Genomic DNA, 20,760 nt, shown 5'->3' with positions numbered 1-20,760 from the left:
ACAGAAATATCTTGACTGATAGCAACACCTCAGTGATCAATATGGTTAAGGAGCTGTGAAAAATCACCAGAAAAGCAGGAGGGATGCAGACGTTTATATCTCTTTTCACCCTGCACTTTTGCTGGTGAAACACTTCTACTGTTCTCAGGATAGATGGTATCTTATTTGGGATATATACAGTTAGTGACACAAACCCTCTGTGATATGGAGGAAACAGAGCACTTCCATGAAATAAGAGACAGACAAACAACCACAGAGGTTCTGCACCTTGCTGATAAGTGGTATGGCTACACAGGATACCTTGAACTTAGCAAACATGCACAGCTCCCTAGGAATTGCAACGTTTCGTACCACAAATGCTAGGACCAGGAGGACCACAGATTTGTCACTGTACATTGACCAATTTCTTCAAGGTATGACTGAAGCCCTGAAGACCAAAGCAACACCTCCTGCTCAGCTGGACCAGAAAATGAGAACAGAGTCAGAGCATGGAAGTGAGGATCAAAGCAAAAGCGTGTGTGCAAACAAGACATTTAAAACCTCAAGAAGACACAAAATTATGTTGTGACTTAAACATTTACATTTCTAAAACAAGCAATACAGTTGGTGCTGAAGAGCGATATGAAATGCATGCTGAGGAATCAGTGTGTAGATGCGGCTAGGATTGGTATCTTCACCACGGGATCTGCAACTGTGCAATGGAGCATCACCACTACTGTGCCAAACTTCCTGAAGAAAAGCTGAATTACTGATTCCCTACTGATAAATGAAGGGGGGATTAGAGTATTATGCCTGAGGGGACAAATTGCTCTATTATCAAACACGCACACAACAATCAATTTGTCATTCAAAGCAAGTTGGTTTGGATTTCGATCAAACATGCCATGCAATCAGAGGTCTTTAAGAAGCAAGCAGTCATCTCTCTTGCTCTTAAGAACAAACCACCTTGGTATCATATTAGCCCGTGGCCACAGCTTTCTATCACTTAACTTTAACGTGAACAAAAAAACAAAAAACTCCTTTTTCATTTGCAGTGGACGTTTATCTCTGAAAGGCAGACTGCTTGAACTGATAAATGCCTTATGAAAACATGACTTTTTCATTGTCTTGGAAGATTCAAACTAATCTTTGTTTTGTTTTGTTAGCTTTATCATAAAAAGTTTCTGCATGTCAATGGGGAACACAATAGGAAAATAAAACTGACAACCTCCATAGTATAGATACATATATTTTATATATATTTTTTTTCAGTTTGAAGTAAAATCAAGCCAAAACAATAACATTTTCACACTTGCTTGTGTGTAAATAAAGTATATCCAACATGTCATTTTCTCCAAAGGAAAACTGTGTTTTGTTTTGTTTTTTTTTCCCTTCCAGCTATACTAAAATATTGATTTTAGAGTTATAGTCAGTATTATAATTTTTAGGAAGTTTCTTACAGGAATTTCCAGCACTACTTGGTTATATTAAAATAATAAAATAAATTATCAGAATAACACTCGCTTAGTATCTGTTTCTTCTTGGCCGCACATTATTTACTCCATTGGTGCCAGATAAACATCTATTTTTAAATAATACAGAACATTTCCTGTCAGCACTTAGCAGTCAAAAATTCAATAGAAACATGTTTTCCAACAACCAGATGCTATCTTCTCCAAAACATATGCACATTTGTATCAACTCTGAGTCTTATAAAAACATACTAAGACCCCGTAATTCCCATTGCTCCTAACATAGTATTACTACATTGGTTCTGCTGCCAATATATAGGTGCACTATGAACCCCTGTGTTGGTGTTGTCTTCCTTGGCTTGTATTTTAGGGGTGCTGAGTTCAACAAATCAAGCCTGTAAAAGTGAGTGCTCACAAGCAACTTATTACCTTCTTACAGAGTTTTGTCTGCCTACAAAGGAAAACGTGAAACTGGCAACTGCTTCAGCCAAGCTGGCTCAAGCAACATTAATTGCTGTGTACTGGGGTGATGAAGCTCATGCTGCCATAACCTCATTGCAACTGGTACTAAAAACAGTTAGGGAGAGTAGAGGTTTACCTCCATCTACTATGGATAGCATCTCTTGGCATAGGCTTTATCAAGCATTAACATAAATGTTGTACCAAGAAGTTCCTCTAGTCTATTCCCCTAACTGTTTTGAGGAAAGGGTTGATAACAAATATTACACAGCTGCTATATGTTACATTATTATTTGGTAGATGGTTGTCTTTAGATCTGACACTGAGCCCACAGAACAGAGCATCATGACTATAGAGTGGGGTAATTTGCGCCCTTCTCCACCACCAGCAAAGGTGATGACCCTAGTTTTAGATTACAGCTATATGCAGACAGTGAGCAAATACAAAAAATCCTCTAGATTTTTGCATTGCCTTCCTTCTAAAATAAATTCTTCTAACTGCTCATCTTTTCTGCTGTTTTATTCTACGCTTTCTCCAATTTACCAATCTTTCAGGTTTCCACATTGCTCTCTTCCACACCAGGCAGTTCTAATACAGCAAATAATTCACAATGGCTCCACCTGTCAGGCAAACAAAAGAAAAAGAAAAAAAAAAAAAGCCAAACTTCCCATAAAATTCCTCAACAAGACAATTAATTCTAATTAAAATTATACTCCATCTTATACCTTCCATACCTATGTCACACCACTTAGCAGAAAGTTGCAGTGTAGAAAGCCCTCTGCAATTCTGTGTAGAAGGATGGGAAAAGTTTCCAGTTGGAAAAAAATTAATAAGGTTAGAGTCAGCTTAGAAAACATGCTTCCCAAGCCCACCTTCTGTTCCTTATCTGAAGATCCAGCTAAAATGATATTTTGATTTCTTTTACCGCAAAGTCATAGGGGTTTGAAAAAAATATATATGTTATCGCACTTGCGTAAAGAGCAGCATTCAAATATCATTAGTCACTGCCCAGAGTAGAGTCCTCTGGCTGACTTTCTAACAAAAACTTGAGAGAGGTGTCTGTTATCTTGGACTATTTATTGCAGCCACACGGGTACACGCTGGTTGGAGACTTTCTCCCTTCGCTACGGCTGGCATGGAGCACTGATAGCCAACAAATGTCCAGATCCAAATTTAAAATGCAATTCAGAAAGCTCCATCACCTTACAGTTGTGATACGTGACACAGAAACAAAATAGATAACACCCCCTCCTCGCCCTTTCGCCCACCGGCACAAACACACTGTACCTCCTGGTAATACATAATAATTAAAATGAATCCTTGCTGCACTTGCTGTGTGCACACTGTGTCACACATGGTGAAGTCTCTAATAAATGAAATTGAGTTTGAAGATGAAAAACATGCCTCTCACAAAAGCGATGGAACAAGCCGTATTAAGGGTATTATTAGGGAAGAATGCTTGGGAATAAATGGCACTGCCAGACAGTTCTTCCCTGCTAAAAGGGGTTGCAAATAATTATAATAATGAGGTACTCTCCTGTTGCTCACCCCATGACAGGGGATCTGATTGTCTTCCTCTCTCCCCTGGCATTTGCTGCTGTTGGTCCTTCTGTTAGGCTTTGCAAGCTCTCAGGTGCTCTCCTCTCCTTTCTTGCTTCCCACCCTTCCCATCCTCTTGCCTTTTGCACCTGCTTCTGGTCCGGCTCTCTCCTGCCATTTCACCCCATCACCATCTTTTGAAATGTTTTCAAAATTTCAGTTAAAAAAGGAAAAGGAGGAGATAATTGTGAAGATGTTAGAGGGGGCAGAGTCCAAGCAGCCAACTTTTTTTGAGGGTCTTATATACAGCACTGGTTTATATATGGCTTTAGGGTATCTAGAGCCCTGGAACAGCTCTGACTCCAGGGGCTTTTCTGGGTATGAGCCATCCTGCAGGAGATATGGAGGAGCTGGGATGAGGTCGTGGAAAACCATAAAACAAGGTGCTGGGAGGAAAGTGGTCTCCTTAAGCTCGAGAGTCACTGGTAAGCTCCTGTCATCAGTGCTTCCCTCCAGTGCTTGACACAAGCCAAAAAAGCAATTTCCCAGCCAGGGCTCCACCGTCTCCATAAGGTAAAAAAATAATTCATCCAATTTTGATAGAGAAGCTTTTACTCTCTTTGAGAAAAAGCCACTAAAGATATCAATCAAGCCCTCTGCTAAATGGCTCCTGTGCACTACTAAGAGGCTCTGAAAACCTCAAAGATCCACGGCGGTGCACGGTCCAAGGGAAGGAAAAGCAAATCAGGAGCATTTGGAGCTGCAGGCCAGAAGGAAGCAGAGAATTTACGCATTCCACCAACGCTGTCAAATTTGCTTGGGGACCATGCCAAGCCCATGAGCATTTTGAGCAAGGTGAGACAGGAGAAAATGACCAGCAATAAATATGTGTGCAGTCTTTTAATGATCTTCAGACCACCCCTTCCATGCCTCTGTGTTTGGTCAGCCACGCAGCCCCCCGCTTGGAGCTGTATGCTGCACAGTACACAACTAAAAGCATATTTAATGCCACTTGTTTAAACAAGCGCTTCACATGAACAGGCAGCAAAACGCTGAAGTGTGGTGTCTGGAAGTTTTGTAGACGGTTGTTTTGTTGTTTTTTATATATACATATATATATATTTCGCACAAAGGAATTCAAATCAAAAGCTGCTACAAGGGCTGAATGCATTTGTGATACAGACAGATGCAAAAACAAAACAAAACAAAACTCCTGCTTGTATTGTGATAAAGAAAACATGAATTGGCTCAAGAACTAAGAGATGGGAAACAAAGGTTAGAGATGAAATGCCAAGGTGCAGAATCTCTGAAGGCTAATAGACAGAACTGTGTCTGCACTGGTTTAATACATTTGTAAGTACAGTGAAAAGAGAGGTTGAGCAGAGCTGAGGAAATCTACTGACAGCACAGTACTTTCAGGTAACTCAAGTCCAAGCCAGGACTGAATGAGGAACGCTAAAGAGGTCTGTCCTGGTAGGAAAATGAGTAGAAAAAGGCAAAGTCAGATATTGTGTTGTCAGAATGTGATGTAAAGCAAAGAACATCTCACCCATTCATAACATTGCCAAGTTTTAAATTCCCTAATTCCCTGTGTCAGCTCAGGTAAGAGAAACGGATTTTTTTTTTTAATTTTTTTTTTTGAAACCCTTACCCAACATTTTTACATAATTTGAAGCTAGGATCAAAGAAAATTGTGGTACTAATATGCAGGAGGAAAAGGATACAGTGCCATACAGGAAAAAAATATGCCAATTTATTAACCGGTGGCTTATGTCATCCAGAAGTCAGAGCACAGCATTGCTCTCAGTAGGGCAACTGCTGAACTGTAGGGTATTGAGAAGTGGGTGAAAGTAACAAGAATGACTAGAAAAACTTTAATAAGATGAGCTATTGAAAAAATTGAGATCTTTTATCTTAGAAAGGGGGTGACAATTAGAGTCAAAAATAGCACACATTCTACAAAATGAGAATAGGGATCTTTGTGTGCTCCTGGACACAGAATGTGATAATTTTATTTTATTTTTTTATTTTATTTTTCCCTAAGAAAATGGGGGAAGAATCAAAAACAAAGATAAAGGAAATATATTTTTTTTTCACTGCACTTGTCATTTCAGCTGCCACAAGCTGTCCCTGTAGCCAAAACATTCAAAGACAGGTTGGTTGCTTACATAGATAAGGATATCCAGAATTATAATAGTTAATACAAAATTAGAAAAATGTCTATACTCAGGGCTGTACTAATTTCTTCTGGAACATGTGGGGCTGCTCTGTGCCACAGACTGGTGCTGCACCAGGTAAACCAAAGTCAGATTGAGCCTGGCAATTCCCTTATTTATTTTCTACCTCACTTGGCTGAATTCAGTGTTGATGTACAGGAGAAAATATTTCCTAATGCTTAAAACCAGTGTGATAAGGGAAAGCAGTACTGCAAGCTGTTCTCTGGTGGTGAGTTCATGCTGTACCTGGACTTACTGCTCAGAGTTAAATGCAAGAGCTACCTCTTGCCCTTGCAAGGCTCGTTACTGCTGAACCTGCAGCAAGCAGAAGTCCACGGAGAGGCTCCGTAGGGCAGGACACAGATGAGGTCCATTTGAACAGTGCTCTGTGAGTCAAGTGTATATCACTTTGGTAGTTTATGAACAATCTGAAGGTGCAGGAAAACTCTCAAAATATTTAGGTTTAATCTTCTGTGGCAGATCTTTCCCCTAGCAGATCTGTCTGTGAGAGGTAATAATGCAGTGATGAGAGCAAAAGAAATGTATTTGAGGGGCAAATCCTTATGTTTAAAAATTGTTTTGAGACCAAGAACTTGCTCTTTCACCACAAGATCAAAAAATAATGCTACTGAATTGTCAGGAAGAGGCTGTATCGGGTACAACAGTACCAACTCCTATATTTCTCTGATCCTGTATTTCTTCCACTGGGCCTTTCTTTTTCAATGTAGCTTAAAACATTAAAGTGCACAGGTACAATACCCATGTTAATAACATATCACTGCATTAATGTTTGAGCATTTAAGAAGCTATTTATCAAAAGATCTGAAGCACCTGAACAAAGCCACAATATTTACAGTTAACGGCAGAGTAACACAAGTAGCTTCCACACTGACAAGCACAGCCTGAAAGCCCAGAGAGGTTCTTTGTCTTAATCATTGGTTCACACACAATCATACATAATAAAACACCTCTTCCAGTCTCAACCTGATTTATTGCTTCTCTCTTTTCTCCCACCTCCATAATTACTCATCCAACACTCACTGTCTTCTATTACCACCTCAGATAACACCTCAAACACTTCAGCTCTCCCCAAACTTGCTACATCTATTATCTGGCTTGGACATCATTATTTTCTGTACTCTTCACACAGTTTCAGAATATCTTTTCATTCAGCTCCATTTCAGACATTCTGAAAGCAAAAATGAAGCAACTCATCAGGCAGAGCTAATAACTAAACACAGAAGTTGGACAAAACATGTATGTAGACATGCATCTATATACACATATCTATATATTTTTAAAATTCAAATGTATACTCCTAAATATCCATGCCCATTTATTTAATAGTGCATTAACAGTGCACCTCACACAGATTACTTAGTTGGATGCAATTGGGAGATGCAAAGACAAAGACCTAAACTTAATATATTTATATGTCTTTCTAAATACAGAACCCAAAGCAACCATGACTTATCCAGGTCTAACTAGAGGTGACATTACAGATATTGTATTAAACTTTATCTGTATTATTATTATTACTTTTTTTTTTTTTTCCCCCTCAAACTTTCATTAACTACACACTTTGACTTCAGAAGAAGAGAAAAAACACTGCCGTGAAATGAATGTGAGAAAGTGGTCTGGAAGAAAAAAACAGCAGCCTTAAAAAGTTGGTTTTTAACCTATAAAAATGGCAGTTGACTCCTCCCACCAGAAGGTTAATACATTTTATCAAACTTTAAAAAATATATTATTATTATTATTATTATTATTATTATTATTATTATTATTATTATTATTATTATTATTATTATTATTGTTATTATTATTACAATATCTTGGACAATTACCTAAAAGAAATAAGTGTTTTTTTATTAATTTTATTTTACCTAACAAGATACTGATTTTGAGAGAAAACATATATGGCACATTTTGAAAACAAGATCCTTTCAAAGCCTCTTAATTGGGGTACTTAGTTTAAAGTAAAAGAACACACTGAATTTTGTGACCAGCACCTCAAGAGTGATTTAATAACCTTTTTTGCTACATTTTAAGGTTTTATTTCTTAAGTGTTTTTTTCTTGTATTCAGTACTCAAACTGAGCCCTACTCTACAAAAGAACACCCGATTTAAACTCAGACTTCAAGCTACTACTCACTGATTAGTCAATAATCCATTTTACTAATGGAATACATAAATTACATTAAAGATCCTACGCTCATCAGCAATGTGAATCAACTACATTCAGTCTATTGGTTCATCTTTTACTATGCCTAAGCCAGTGACACATCTGACTTCATATAACTTTCAATGCAGTCATGGATTCATAAAGCTTCACTTCATAAAATACATGTTTAATTTTAATACCACAACCTACGGCTTTCGAGCATGCTATTTGCAGCTACTTTCCTAGAAATCTTTACAAGCATTGGAATTAATATGGCAGGTTTTCAGTCACCTGCTATTTCTAAACCGTTACCTCTCCTACAGATAACTGACAGCACAATAATTTTGGTATTGATACGCTGATCACATATTTTCATATTGCCGTGGATGTAAACTATCTCTATTTTGTACTTTTTAACTATGTAATTTTTATACATGACCACTGTTGCATCTATAACTTCAGATTCTCATGTTTATTATTATTAATGTCTACAAATAATCCTATTTGGGCTTATTGATTGCTGTCCCTTACCAAATCTTGAAATGCAAATATGAAAAATAAAATTACATACTAGTAGCTGGTGTTCTCCTAGATACTCTAGCTGTCTCCATTTTAATTTTGAGCAGAATTTATCTTTGGCACTTGACATCAAGATTTTTTAGCCTAATTCTGTCTGTGCTCAACTGTCCCTTATCCCATACTGCTCTCATACAAAACAAAACAAAACAAAACAAAACAAAACAAAAACAGACAGAAAAAAAACACACACAAAAAAACAACAACAACAAAAAAAAAACAGTCCTATGAAGGAGGCCAGGAGTCCTGATGAATTTGATGAATTACTTTAGTCTTATTCTTCCTTTTTCTTTCTAGCTTTGGAAGAGTGAGCATCACTCTGTAGGCAAAATCAGACTGGAATAACTTCTCTGATAAGAAAGGTCAGAACAAGTCTTCTTCTGAGAGGTTGGTGCTTAAATTGTGAAGACATAGAGTCATTTTAATTAGTAGAAAGAATGGGAAAATCCTCCTGTTTATCATGAAATAGACATACCTATTGAAAAGCAGATTTTGAACCTGCATTTTCACTGTGAGGAAAGGAGAGACTAAGCAGTTATCTCACCCTACTATGACCACTGTGCCAAGTAGCTAAGCTGAGAAACCATCTGCACCTGCAGTAATTTAGGTGAAGTTTCCCTCATAGAATTAAGCTTATAATGACAATGACCAAGAAAGTTTCCTTCTTGATAGTCAAACCAGAAATAGTCAGTTGTATCCTACAACTTGTAATTGGTGAACACTGAACCTTAGAATTGGTGAAAGAAAACTCCCTGTGAACTTTCCCAGATAATCCCAATGCATAAGGGCTCTGTCACTTGCTTTCCTAAGTTGCCTGGCTTCTCCTTCAGTTGCAGTAGCCATTGAAATGATGGAATTAACAAGCAAAGTGTTGGATGGAAAGGCAGAAAATCCTTAATCCTTATGGGATTTAGTTTATAAGATCCTTTCATGGCAGATGCACAGTAACAGGAAAGAGCCCAGCACTCTCAGTGATGTTAACAACCTCGCACATGAAAGAAGAGCAGGGCTCAGCCATCCCTGGGTTGCAGCCAAGGATGGAGAAAACAAGCAGTGTAGGATCAACAAGCTCATCCAAGAAAGGTTAAGTAACAGGAAAAGGGCCAAAAGGGGAGGTGGAGGAGACTGACTTGTTATGGCTCTATTAAGCACAAAAACACACCAATTTATTTATTTAATTTTTGGTTCAAATTTAGGAAAAAAAATAAAATAATAAAACCACATTTTTCTTCTGTCAACACAGTTTCTGCCACCACCACTACTGGTGCTCGTTTGCTGTCTTTACTGGTGGTGGAGGCAGAAACAGGGGTACCAGAAGTGTAGAGCAGCAGAGCAGCACCTGTACCATCAGCCAAGATGGTCATGGTGACCACAGCCACATAGCAGGATAGAACACAGTCTTGAGTATATAGCTCAGGGCTGGAGTCCCTGTATCATGGGGAAAAGTGGATATATCACACAAGGATCAAACAAAAATTAGGCATTACCACGTAATTGTGGTTAAGCCAATGATGATCCATACAAAGTTATTTTTATAAATTATTTCCCCATTTATTAAAAAAAAAAAAAAAAAGTGTTGCAAAGACAGATGACTGAATATTCCCGGCCTGGGGGTTGAGAGCAGCTAAGGGTAGAGGATACAATTCAGTCCACATACAAAATCTGTTTGGAATAAAAAGGGCAGAGCTAAATCTATTCCAGGCCTTCCACAAAACCAAAATGTCTTCTGCACCAAGCGATCCCTTTCAAAATGTCTTCTGCACCAAGATCCCTTTCAAAGGGATCTACTCACTTTGTTTTTCCATTCATGCAAAAAAGGTTCATAAGACACAAGAAGAGGCTGATGCTATTTCAGAGGTTTCCTATTGTCCTCTGAAACATTAAAAACTCTCAAAGAATCCAGTGCAAACTTTTGCTCTCCAAGAGCAGAGCTCTCATACCATCCCTTTTGATTCGTTATTTTGGTGTCCTGATGAATGAATTAACAATTCATTTTTCCATTTATGAGTGTTTTTCACTGCTGCATTTGTTTACATACTGCGTTTTTTATTTGTTTGTTTTACATATTATCATGAATTTCTTCAGGATTCTGCTTTCTTCTGCTTTCTGTGTTTCTAGATTACTATTCCTGATTCAATCTAAGTGACTCAGCTGCATTCATTTTAAAGTCTCCAGTGAGCTTTTGTAATTGTTTTTGCTCCCTTTGAATGAACTTTACTATCTCAACATGTTGGCCAATTTTCTTCTCTAATTCTTCCCCAAAATAAACACTGACACTACTCTGTTTCTTAATGTATTCTTCTTTTTATTTAATTTGGTCTGCCTACACTCTAATTTAACCATATGTATTGCTTAATTCCATAAAGTACTTGAAATTCGGACTGTTATTAAATTGTGGTCAGTACTACTCTGTTAAATAGTCACTTCATTTCACCATAATACTTACGCAAAATGGAATATAAAGCAATATTCCTTCTAGTTACAAAATGAGCCAGTCCTTCAATTTTTGAATTGCTTTGGCATAATTATCAACATTAAATGAAAATCCTACTTAATATTGTTCTGCTTAGTCTTATTGCTGAGCCACCTTCTCCAGCTTCTCGAGGAATTTTTATTCTGAAGTTAGTACGTTCTTCCTATACATCTACTTTTCTTCCAGTTCTTCAGTGGCCCTTGGCAGTGACTTAACATTTCAACTATTTAAATATGTCTTGTCCATCCATCTTCAGTGACAGTTGTTTGCCATAGTTCACTGTCTTTATTTTCCAATATTATGAAAACATTAAAACAGTCCTTTATATTTTTATTGCTTACTATTAATACTGCATGGTCAAACTTTATTTCACTTTAATCCTTTATCTCACCAAGTTGATTAACCTTGTAATAGGTCAATCTACTTTAGCGATAATAAGTATAGTTTCCTGACCATATTACCCATTGCTGGATTTACCAAATGGATTTACATGAGTGTCTCTCCCCTTCCCCATATCAGACCCACACAAATAAACTTGCCCATGGCATGCTGCAGCAGCTGTGCAATTCCTTCCATTTAAAGCAATGCTGCAGCTGGCCTTGACAGTAACTATATTTTTTTTTATAGAGACCACCAGTGGTGCATTTACCCTACTTCCATTCCCAAAGAACCACAGTATCTTCACAGCTCCAATGTCATCCCTTCACCTTTATTATAGGGTTTTAAAATTCTCTTTCCCCTTTCAGCTGGTGGAAGGGACATTGAGGCAAATAACCTGACAATCAAGGTCAACCCTGAAGATGGCCCTCATTTAGCCAGAGCTTTGCGTATGCCCTTCCTTAATGTTTTATTAAGCACATTATTCATTAACAATACCAATACTGAGCTTCTTATTCTTTGAATTAAAGCTTACTAACACTACTCCTTCCAAGGCTGCTTAGAATGCAGGGAAAGGAACCAAGCAGAAAGGCCAGAAGTCGCCCATGTGGAATGACAGGACTGCCCGTGGCTCAGTCCCTGAACCACATAATGTAGTTGAAGAGCCATACAATTCTGAGACGCAGAATTGGGTTGGAGACAACTTTGTGCCACTTCAACAGAGCCCTGGATCAAGCCAAACAACTGCCCTGAACCTGGCTTAGGGGTCAGGAATGATGACTGTAGGGCCGTACAGTCAGAGCAGAGGGACCCCATGACAGTGCTACTTCCCGCCAACCACATTTCTAGTTAGCAAGTTGACTATGCGTTTCAGTCTTCTCAAAATAAATCAAATACCAAAGGTCACTGATTACAAGCTCCTTGCAAGGCATATTTGTCTGTTTGCTTCCTTCTCTCAAAAGCATCACTGATTTTTTTCAGATGCAAGCCAATGTCCATTGCAGTCACTGGGGACCCTCTGGTGTCTCTGAGGTTTATCGTGCAGACCCAGCTAATAGCTGGGCTCCTTGTTTACATTCTGAAGTTTATTTACATGAAATGCCTTTTTTAAATGTTAATAAATGAGTTCAGTGAACCTATTTCATTGTAATTTGAAGTCTGGCAGACTGTAGAGTATTAAAAATTGCTTTGGCCTAGAAAACAGGCCTTTTGATAATAAACATCAGAGCACCAGATACTGCAGGATGGCCCAAACCATATAATGAGTTCAGGCCCTAATAGCATGAGATTTCCTTAAAATAAGACTCCTGGGGTTTTTCAGTGTAATAAATACTGAATTGCTCTGCGTTGCTTTTTGATTTTTAAGACTTTTAGTTCGAATTTTCAAGTTTTGCCAGAAAATGTTAGTGCTATAAATTGTCTTAAAGGAAAAAACAGCATGAAAAATAGACCCCCCCACACACAGCTGAAATTTCCACTTGATCACCTGATTTCAGGAAAGGAAGCTTTAAGAAAAAAGTCACGAGACACCCTAAAACTGTGAAAATCACCAGTGATGTGACCAGGCACTTAGTCTGCATCAGGAAAGCACTAAAAAACTTTCAGCGTGAATTGCGAATGTACAACAGAAAATTCTACCTAGATCTTTCCAAACCACATCAACTTTGTGAAGAGGCAGTAGACACATGACACTGCATTTGCAGTATGAATTCACATATGAATTTTGATAAATATGATAATAAATAAATAAAACAGATAACAGAGTAAAGAAAAGTATTTACCTGGATCGTTAAGAAATTCCTCTGAGCTGTTCCACGTCCTACCATCCAAGTAAAACGTGCCATTGGTGGAGTTAAACATGGTGTAGTCCCTGACACACTTGTGTCGCAAGTTGCCCATAAAGAGCTGGAGGCCTATGAGGGCAAAGACACTCAAGCAGAAAACGGTCAGGATCATCACATCAGCAAGTTTCTTAACAGACTGGATAAGTGCACCTACAATGGTCTTCAGTCCTAGGGAGATAAAAGCCAAGAGTTTATAGGTTGAGAGGCTGAAACACATGTACAGATAGCAACTTTTTTATGATGAAAATCTGAATGGAAAGGAAAACTGGAAGGGTTTCTACTACATGTTTGTAATTTGACGGCAGAAACAGGAGACAAGTGATCACTATGAACATTTAGTTTGGCCTACTTTTATCTCAACAAAAGTCTTGGTGTTAATGTTACAAAAACACTCATTTAAAAATAGAAGGAAATACTGGATGAAGGAACAGTGAGAAACAAAAACAAAAACTAGTAATGGATAAAAGAAAAACAGGAAGTCTTTTCTATTTTCATGGAGCTGCAGTAAAGGCTGTAAAGCCTAAATCCCATTGGCTTTTGAGAATGTGAATTAATTTTAAATCACTTAGGTGATTGATAACTTTATCCCTCAAATAAACAGATGAAGAGCTATGAAAATGTTATTTATTGCCTGATTATTTTACATTTTCAGTGCCAAATTCTGTTCACTGTCCTCATATGAATAATTCCTCTGCCTTCAATTCATATGCTTAAAACAAGCGGAATTTGAGATTAGAAGTAAACCAAATAATATGGGCAATCACATACACCCAGTGGAAACTATTTGAGTAAAACAACCCAAGGCTCCAACAATACCTGGTCAAAGTTAATCATTTTATAATATACTGCCAATGTAGATAAATCATCTTATAATAAAGGCCTAGGTAATGCAAACTGGCTCTTATTATTTATTTCACCCCATAACACTAGATTCAGATTATTATTATTTAAGTATATAGATATAAATAATTAAACTGTTTTCCCAAAAGATGTTGCTTGCTTTTGAAGTGTTCCTGAAGTGTTCAGCAATATTTGAGCTGGTTGAACATTACATGAATATGACAAAACCCACTCTTTTATAAATAGACTGTTCTTCTAAATCTTGTATCCTTTAGTTGGACATTAATATCAACTGCACAATGGTAGCAATTTTGTTGCTTCTTCACTTTCTATATGTAATACTCAATAAGTACTAATCAGTGCTTCTGATAATCAGTGTCGCCAGTATGGCAACAGTAAGAGAAATTGAGTTAAATGGAAAAATAGAAAATGCAAAAAGGAAACAGGAGGAATTCTCCTGGGAAATACTCAGAAACATGCTGATTTGCTCACTGAATATGAACGTACACATTAAATCTCAGCTCCCTGGAATTCCATCCCAAGAGTTTGACAGCAATGAAGGTTGAGATAGTGCTTTATAATTTAAAATAATGTAAAAAATGTACTTGAGGATGCGTAGGAAGGCAAAATAGCACTTTTGGTCTTGCTTAAAATTCTGTAGATAAAGTAAGGGGGAAATCATAGCTCCTTAAAGGAGGATGAGCTGCTAGAAAAGCATCCAGGTCCTACCAGACTAAAACTTTCAGTGCTGTATAGCAGTACTGCCATTAGGTTAACCCATGAATTATATTAATTACTATAAAATGGCCTTCCAAACAAATGATACTGAACCCTCAAGTGGAATTGCCCTCTTTCTTCATTAAATATTCTGTTTACCTCTTCAAAGCTATTTTTTGGCACATTAAAAATGGAGAGGCTATAAATTTCCCTCTTATACACAAGAATAAGCCAAAAAATATTTGTAGTACAAACATGAGGCAAAAGCTGGATAGTCTTGGGATCTGCATTCCTCATCAGAAACAGATTTTGAAAATGAGGTGAGTTCTATTCAGGTATCTAGATAAAGCTTAGCTTTGAACTTCTTCGGTTTGCTAACAGATTTGATTACCAATTTTGATGCCTAAATGAAAAGCATAGCTTTTCTGATAATCTAGCCTTGGGTAAACTTTATACCTGAAGTGAAATTGGTTTTAGTTGTAGCCCTATTCTGAAGGACTTCCTCAGGTCCTGTAAAGCCTTGTCTTAAAAAAAGTAATGGGGTAGGGAAAGAGAAATGTGATTTATAAATACAATAGTTGTTGTTTTTTTTTCTTATACTTCATTTAATATTCTGATTTTTTCTCAGTCATACTTATCATAGGCTGCCCTTTGAATGCACAGATGTTTCTTCCCTGAAGCCAGGGAAACTTGGGAAATCCAAATGCAAACCGAATTTTAAGAAAGGGAAAACAGCCAAACCACAAATTATTTTATTTCAGTACCCCCTGTGAAATCACTGCAGCACATTCATTTGTTTGTTTGACACAAATACAAGCTTGGAGACTGCATTTGTATTGCTTACATACACTAATTAATCTTACTCACATGAGCAAGGACAATGGGATTCCTAATGTAAACAGCGATAACGTTAGGAAGTATGACCTACAAAATCCTAGTCACCAGAAAAGACTACCTGTTTTCAAATTCAGGCCCCAGTACTGTTAATTCCAAGGTCATTTCATCAAACATGTTTTTCTCAGTTTACCTACTGGAGTTTTAAATAGAAGAGTAACTCTATGCTGTTAGATTTATAAGTTTGTTCCTGGCAAGTATCAAATAATTTCTTTATGAGAGGGCTTTCTGCTTTACTTTTTTTTTTTTTTTTAATAGCATATAGACTTCTGAACAATCTAAGAAAATAATGCTTTATTAATACAATTGCTGTAATTAAAGACCACTTAAAAATAACTTGTACTCTGCCTTCTGGAACTTTGTTGCAACTTTCCAGGAAAATCATTTCGGGAGTTGTATACTTACAGTCTAACTATGTTATTTTCTCACCCTTTAAAAAGAAAATTTGCCCAGAAAGTTAAGTAGCATCCATCGAGTGGCTTGGCACAATTCACTGCTAAGCAAAGTGTTTAAATCACCATTCATTTAAACTTTCTCTGCCTGGTAAATGGAAGGGCTAAGGGGAAATAAGGACACCCAGAACCTCTTGCAGGTGCTCTGCATTTGTCTGAATCAATTCCTGTGTTTTGTAAAAGCAATGGTAGATGTATTCAAATTTAGAGCACTGTTAAATCTTCTAGATAAATAATCCTTCTTTGAAATAGTGCCAATGAGAGCATTGCAATATAGCATAATAGAAGATTCTATTTATGGGGCATTAAAGGCATTTACTTAATTCTTGCAAGTCAAACACCAACAGGCAGCATGCAGCAAAAACTGAGGAGCTGATCCAAAGCTGAGTAACGTCTACACCTGTTAATGAGTATGGCGCTGTGGATTACTCTTTATGGAATAATCGGTACAGTGGTCTCCTGAATCACTGAATTCTTTCCACACTTCTGGGCCAAATCCTGCTTGCGTGACATGAGTAACACCAGAGCATCCAAAATCAGTGGAATGAGGGCTGTACAGGCAGCCTGACATCTGCAGAAAGCAAGAAGGATTTGGCCCAAACATTCCTGTTAATACTGGTAGAAATTAACACATTCAGAGGTTAATCAAATAATCAGTTTTCAAATGCAAATCAGAAACCATAGAAAATGCAAGCAACACCAAACAATGAGAAATGGCAAGATCCCACAGCACCATCCATTCCTCCTTTGAGATGTGAGAGTATTAGCATAATTCAGTATGACATCCATACCAGATGTTGGCAATCACCTACAGAACATCAGACATTTACATGCACAGTTTGGAAACCAGTGGGGAAAAAAAGGCAAAAACGGAACCAGAGAGTGTGACTTGCACCAAGAGATGTGCATGTGCCTTGTCTGCGTGAATCATTTGCATGTAGGGAGAGATTTCGCTCTCTATGAACAAATTTTGTCACTACTCATGATGAACATATTTTGTCATCAGTCATGAACAGCAGCTAAGAATTTAATACCCCGTTGGCAAACTTGAATGGTTGTCAGCATTTCTGTAGACCATCCTTGTACGAAGATGTGACTGTCAGGCCAGTCTGCAAGGAAGGTGCAAATGTTTCACCTCTGAGATATCTACTTCTTGAGTGAAGTGATTTACCCATCATAAGGATGAAATTTGTCCTTCTGTAGGGGGACTTCTGTGAGATTCAAGCAGTGAACAACAGTCAGTCTCCTCCACACAGCCTTAATTCTTGCACTCCAAGCTTTGTTCTGGCTATCAGTAAAGTACTGGATAACATTCACGGCACTATTTATAGCCTTTAGACTCACACTAACTTAAATGGGAGCTGGATCAGGCCCCGAAGTGCCTTGGCCCAATTTTCTATGAGGTCACCTTTCGCCTGTATCCTGTCATTTGATGTGAAATGTTCGTGATGTGCACGCTTGTTCTAGAAAGAGCAGCAGAGCTTCTCTGGATATGGGTACTTCATAAAATCCTGATGATGACCATGGCCTGCATTTTTCAGGCTCTCAATGCTGGGGCATAGAAGGGTGTACCCGAGGGCTTTAAATTACCTCAGTTCTTAGTTATCACAAAAACATTGGTGATTTCCTTGCAGATAAATTATAATTAGAGTCCTCTTTAGTCACAGGAAAGGTTCCTGTTGAGTACTCTGGGATTTGGGTACACCGGTGACGGGAGACAAATGAGTAACATCAGTGGGTTGTCCTACAAGCTGATCATGGTTCCTATCTAGGATGAAAACGAATGAATCTAGTTGCCATGGCAATGTACAAGATGCTAATTAATAAATAAAATCACTGAGAGTTAAAGGTTTTATGCTCCCATGCAGAGAACGTTCACTATTTCTAAGAACCTGAACATAAGGGATGTATGAAGAAATTAAAAACATTTTCTTTAATGAGTCTAGATAAACAGATACCCAGCTACTGCAGAAAGCTTGTTTTCCCCGATATCTTGGAAAACTGGAAAACAGAAAGAAATGTGTGTGCTTAATACAGGAAAGGGGAAATTGAGGGGATCCATGAAGGTCTTTGGGCATGTTAATGGCTGCCACAGAGTGTAAGGCACTGACCTGATGTCTTATACAGTGGCTGTAGGGTTAAAAATGATGAGCTGATAATGCACCAAGAGAGGATGAAGGTGGTTGTGGGTCTGGATTCAGAGACAGGACCCACAGGAGATGCCAGTGTGACAGCAAGCCCCAGAGATGTAGCCCCAGGACTCCACTGAGCAGGAAGCACACAGCTTTACTGCTAGACGCTAACATTTGGGTTGCTGAATCTGGATCTGAAACCCTCCTCCTAGAGCAAACGTAAAGGTAATGAGGTGCTAGAACAGACTTTTTAGGAAGATCATGAGTTGCATAAACACAGGCTAGGGCCGAGGAATGGACTCCAAGAGTTCAGGAGATCTTTTTGAATCCTATGAGTCCACGTCCCCTAAACGTCCCTGTGCCTGCTCGCGCACTTAGAGCAAGGCATTAGAGGTAGGTGAGATTTTTAAAAGCACTAATTGTTAGTTTTACTGACTCCCTCTGGAGTCAATAGTGAAACTCATTGATTTCAAGTGAAGCGGAATGCCTTTGAAAACCAGCCTCTAAGTGCTTTGCTGGACAGAAGCCTTACACCGTGGAGGACTTGGCCTGTTACTTTCAGTAAGCAATTTCACCGAGCATGCTGAGCCCAAGTACGTTTGTACAAACATAACTACTTGATAGAGAAGCGTGATCAATTTTATTGAGGAAAGGCTTAGATATTTGCAAAGGAGAGCACATTACAGTGTTCTTTTCCTAAGATATAAAAGACAGAAAAAAATAACCTTTTTTTTTCTGTTCTCTCTAGAGGTTGAACTCAAAAATCTCATGGAAAATATTAGTGTTCATCATCTCTTCCTTGTTAAGCCTATTGTAGAACAATATTTTATCCCAGCATGAGCTTATGTTATCATTAAAAACTCAGATTGATCTCCAGGTAAACACAGTGCCATAGAATGGTTTGGGTTGGATGGGACCTTAAGGACCAACTGGCTCCACACCCCTGCCATGGGCAGGGACCCCTCCCACTAAATCAGGTTGTTCAAAGCCCCATCCAGCTTGACCTTAAACACTTCTAGGGATGGAGCATCTACAACTTCTCTGGGCAACCTGTGCCAGTGTTTCACCATCCTCAAAGGAAAGAATTTCCTCCTTGTATCTAACCTAAACCTACCACCTTTTAAAGCCATTTCCCCTTGTCCTATCACTTCACCTCTGCCCAAGAGTCCCTCCCCAGCTCTCCTGCAGCCCCCTTTAGGCCCTGCCAGGCCACTGGGAGGTCTCCCTGGAGTCTTATCCTCTCCAGGCTGAACAACCCCAACTCCCTCAGCCTGGCTCCCCAGCAGAGGTGCTCCAGCCTCTGAGCATCCTCATAGCCTGCTCTGGACTCACTCCAACAGGTCCCTGTCCTGGGCTCCAGACCCTCCATCTATCATGGAGGCTCATATCATGCCCAATGTTTCTTTTTAAATGCATGCCTAATGGAAATAAATGAACTGATTCCTCTGAAATTATCTATTAACTTAAAAAAAAAATGAACAAAAAATACAGCTGCATTTTACAGGTAGCTAAGTCATCCTTAGCAATTTGTAGCTCCCTGCATCTGGAATTAAAACATTCTCAGGGCACAGGTAATCTTGACAATAAAATTTAAGGGCCAGATATTTTATTTGCATATCTTAATGCAGTTATGTCAGCAAATAATTCAGTTACTAGTATCTAAAAATGCAGTTATCAAAAGACTAATCAAATAGGCAGAAAGAAAAACTAAAAGGAAATGTGAGTTACCATGTATCACTCTAATAAATAATACTCCTCATCTTTTTTTATTTCTTTTTCTTTAACCAACAAATGGAACAACTTAGCACTCAGTATGACTGAAGTGCTTGGTGAATTTCAAAATAAACTTTTTTGAATCTCTATACTCCTTTTTTTAACTGAAAAACACACAATTTATCATTCTATGTAAAACAAAATACAGAACAACAGAAAATTGCTATATATATAACTGAGCAAAATTGACAGGCCCTGCTCTGAAAAAGCACAAGATCGAGACATGATGAAAAGTGAAAAGTGTCCCCTGGAGATGTCTGTCCCTCCAAGTTAGCCTTCAAATCACTAGCAAAGGAAGCTAAGAAACTCTGCTTTTCTTTTTGATTAGCCACTACCATTCCACATGATCTGTAAAACTGCTCAACTTGCTGTTCAGCTAAAGCTTTCCCAAGCAAAAACACTTTCACAATGGAAATCCAGTTAAAGAAACTTTACAAAACCTCTCTGCTAATTTTTTTCCTTTTAAAATTACAGACAAGAATTAAGACAAGAATCAATTTTAGGAAATAGTAGACCTAATAATTAAGTATGTAAGACCTAATATATTTATTCTTTAAAGCTATATTTTGACTTCCATGCCTTTTCAATGAAAAGTAGCTTGATTTTTCAATAATTTCACTGATTTCAAAACTTAAATGTTGGAATGATGGAGTAAGCCCTGGACTCTTATATATGTTTCCTTAATCTCTTAATTCAAGAATTTCCATTTTTAGTTTATACCTCCTGTGAATGTTTGTAATTAGTTGTAATACAAGCCCCTAAAAGTTTATGCTGTGGCATTTGTTTACATTTATGTTTTAATGCAGGTGTGTATACCATGGTGGATGGCAAAACCATTCTAACTTTAAAGAG

The 20,760-nt window shown here is 38.0% G+C and overlaps 1 protein-coding gene across 6 annotated transcripts in view; it reads right to left on the bottom strand.

Annotated features, from left to right (window-relative positions):
- LOC116486531 (sodium channel protein type 5 subunit alpha-like) overlaps window positions 1-20,760 on the bottom strand; it is a 208,478-nt gene that overhangs the window by 131,746 nt on the left and 55,972 nt on the right. For all 6 annotated transcript variants that reach the window (XM_032182836.1, XM_032182841.1, XM_032182835.1 and 3 more), the window contains one exon: window positions 13,038-13,268. In XM_032182836.1, the coding sequence (XP_032038727.1) occupies window positions 13,038-13,268 (231 nt within the window). The remainder of the gene's footprint in view (window positions 1-13,037; window positions 13,269-20,760) is intronic.

The sequence above is a fragment of the Aythya fuligula genome, chromosome 2 (genome assembly GCF_009819795.1).
Source record: "Aythya fuligula isolate bAytFul2 chromosome 2, bAytFul2.pri, whole genome shotgun sequence".
NCBI lineage: Eukaryota > Metazoa > Chordata > Aves > Anseriformes > Anatidae > Aythya > Aythya fuligula.
The sequence above is the reverse complement of the archived record's forward strand: the minus strand, read 5'-3'. Positions and strand labels throughout refer to the sequence as shown.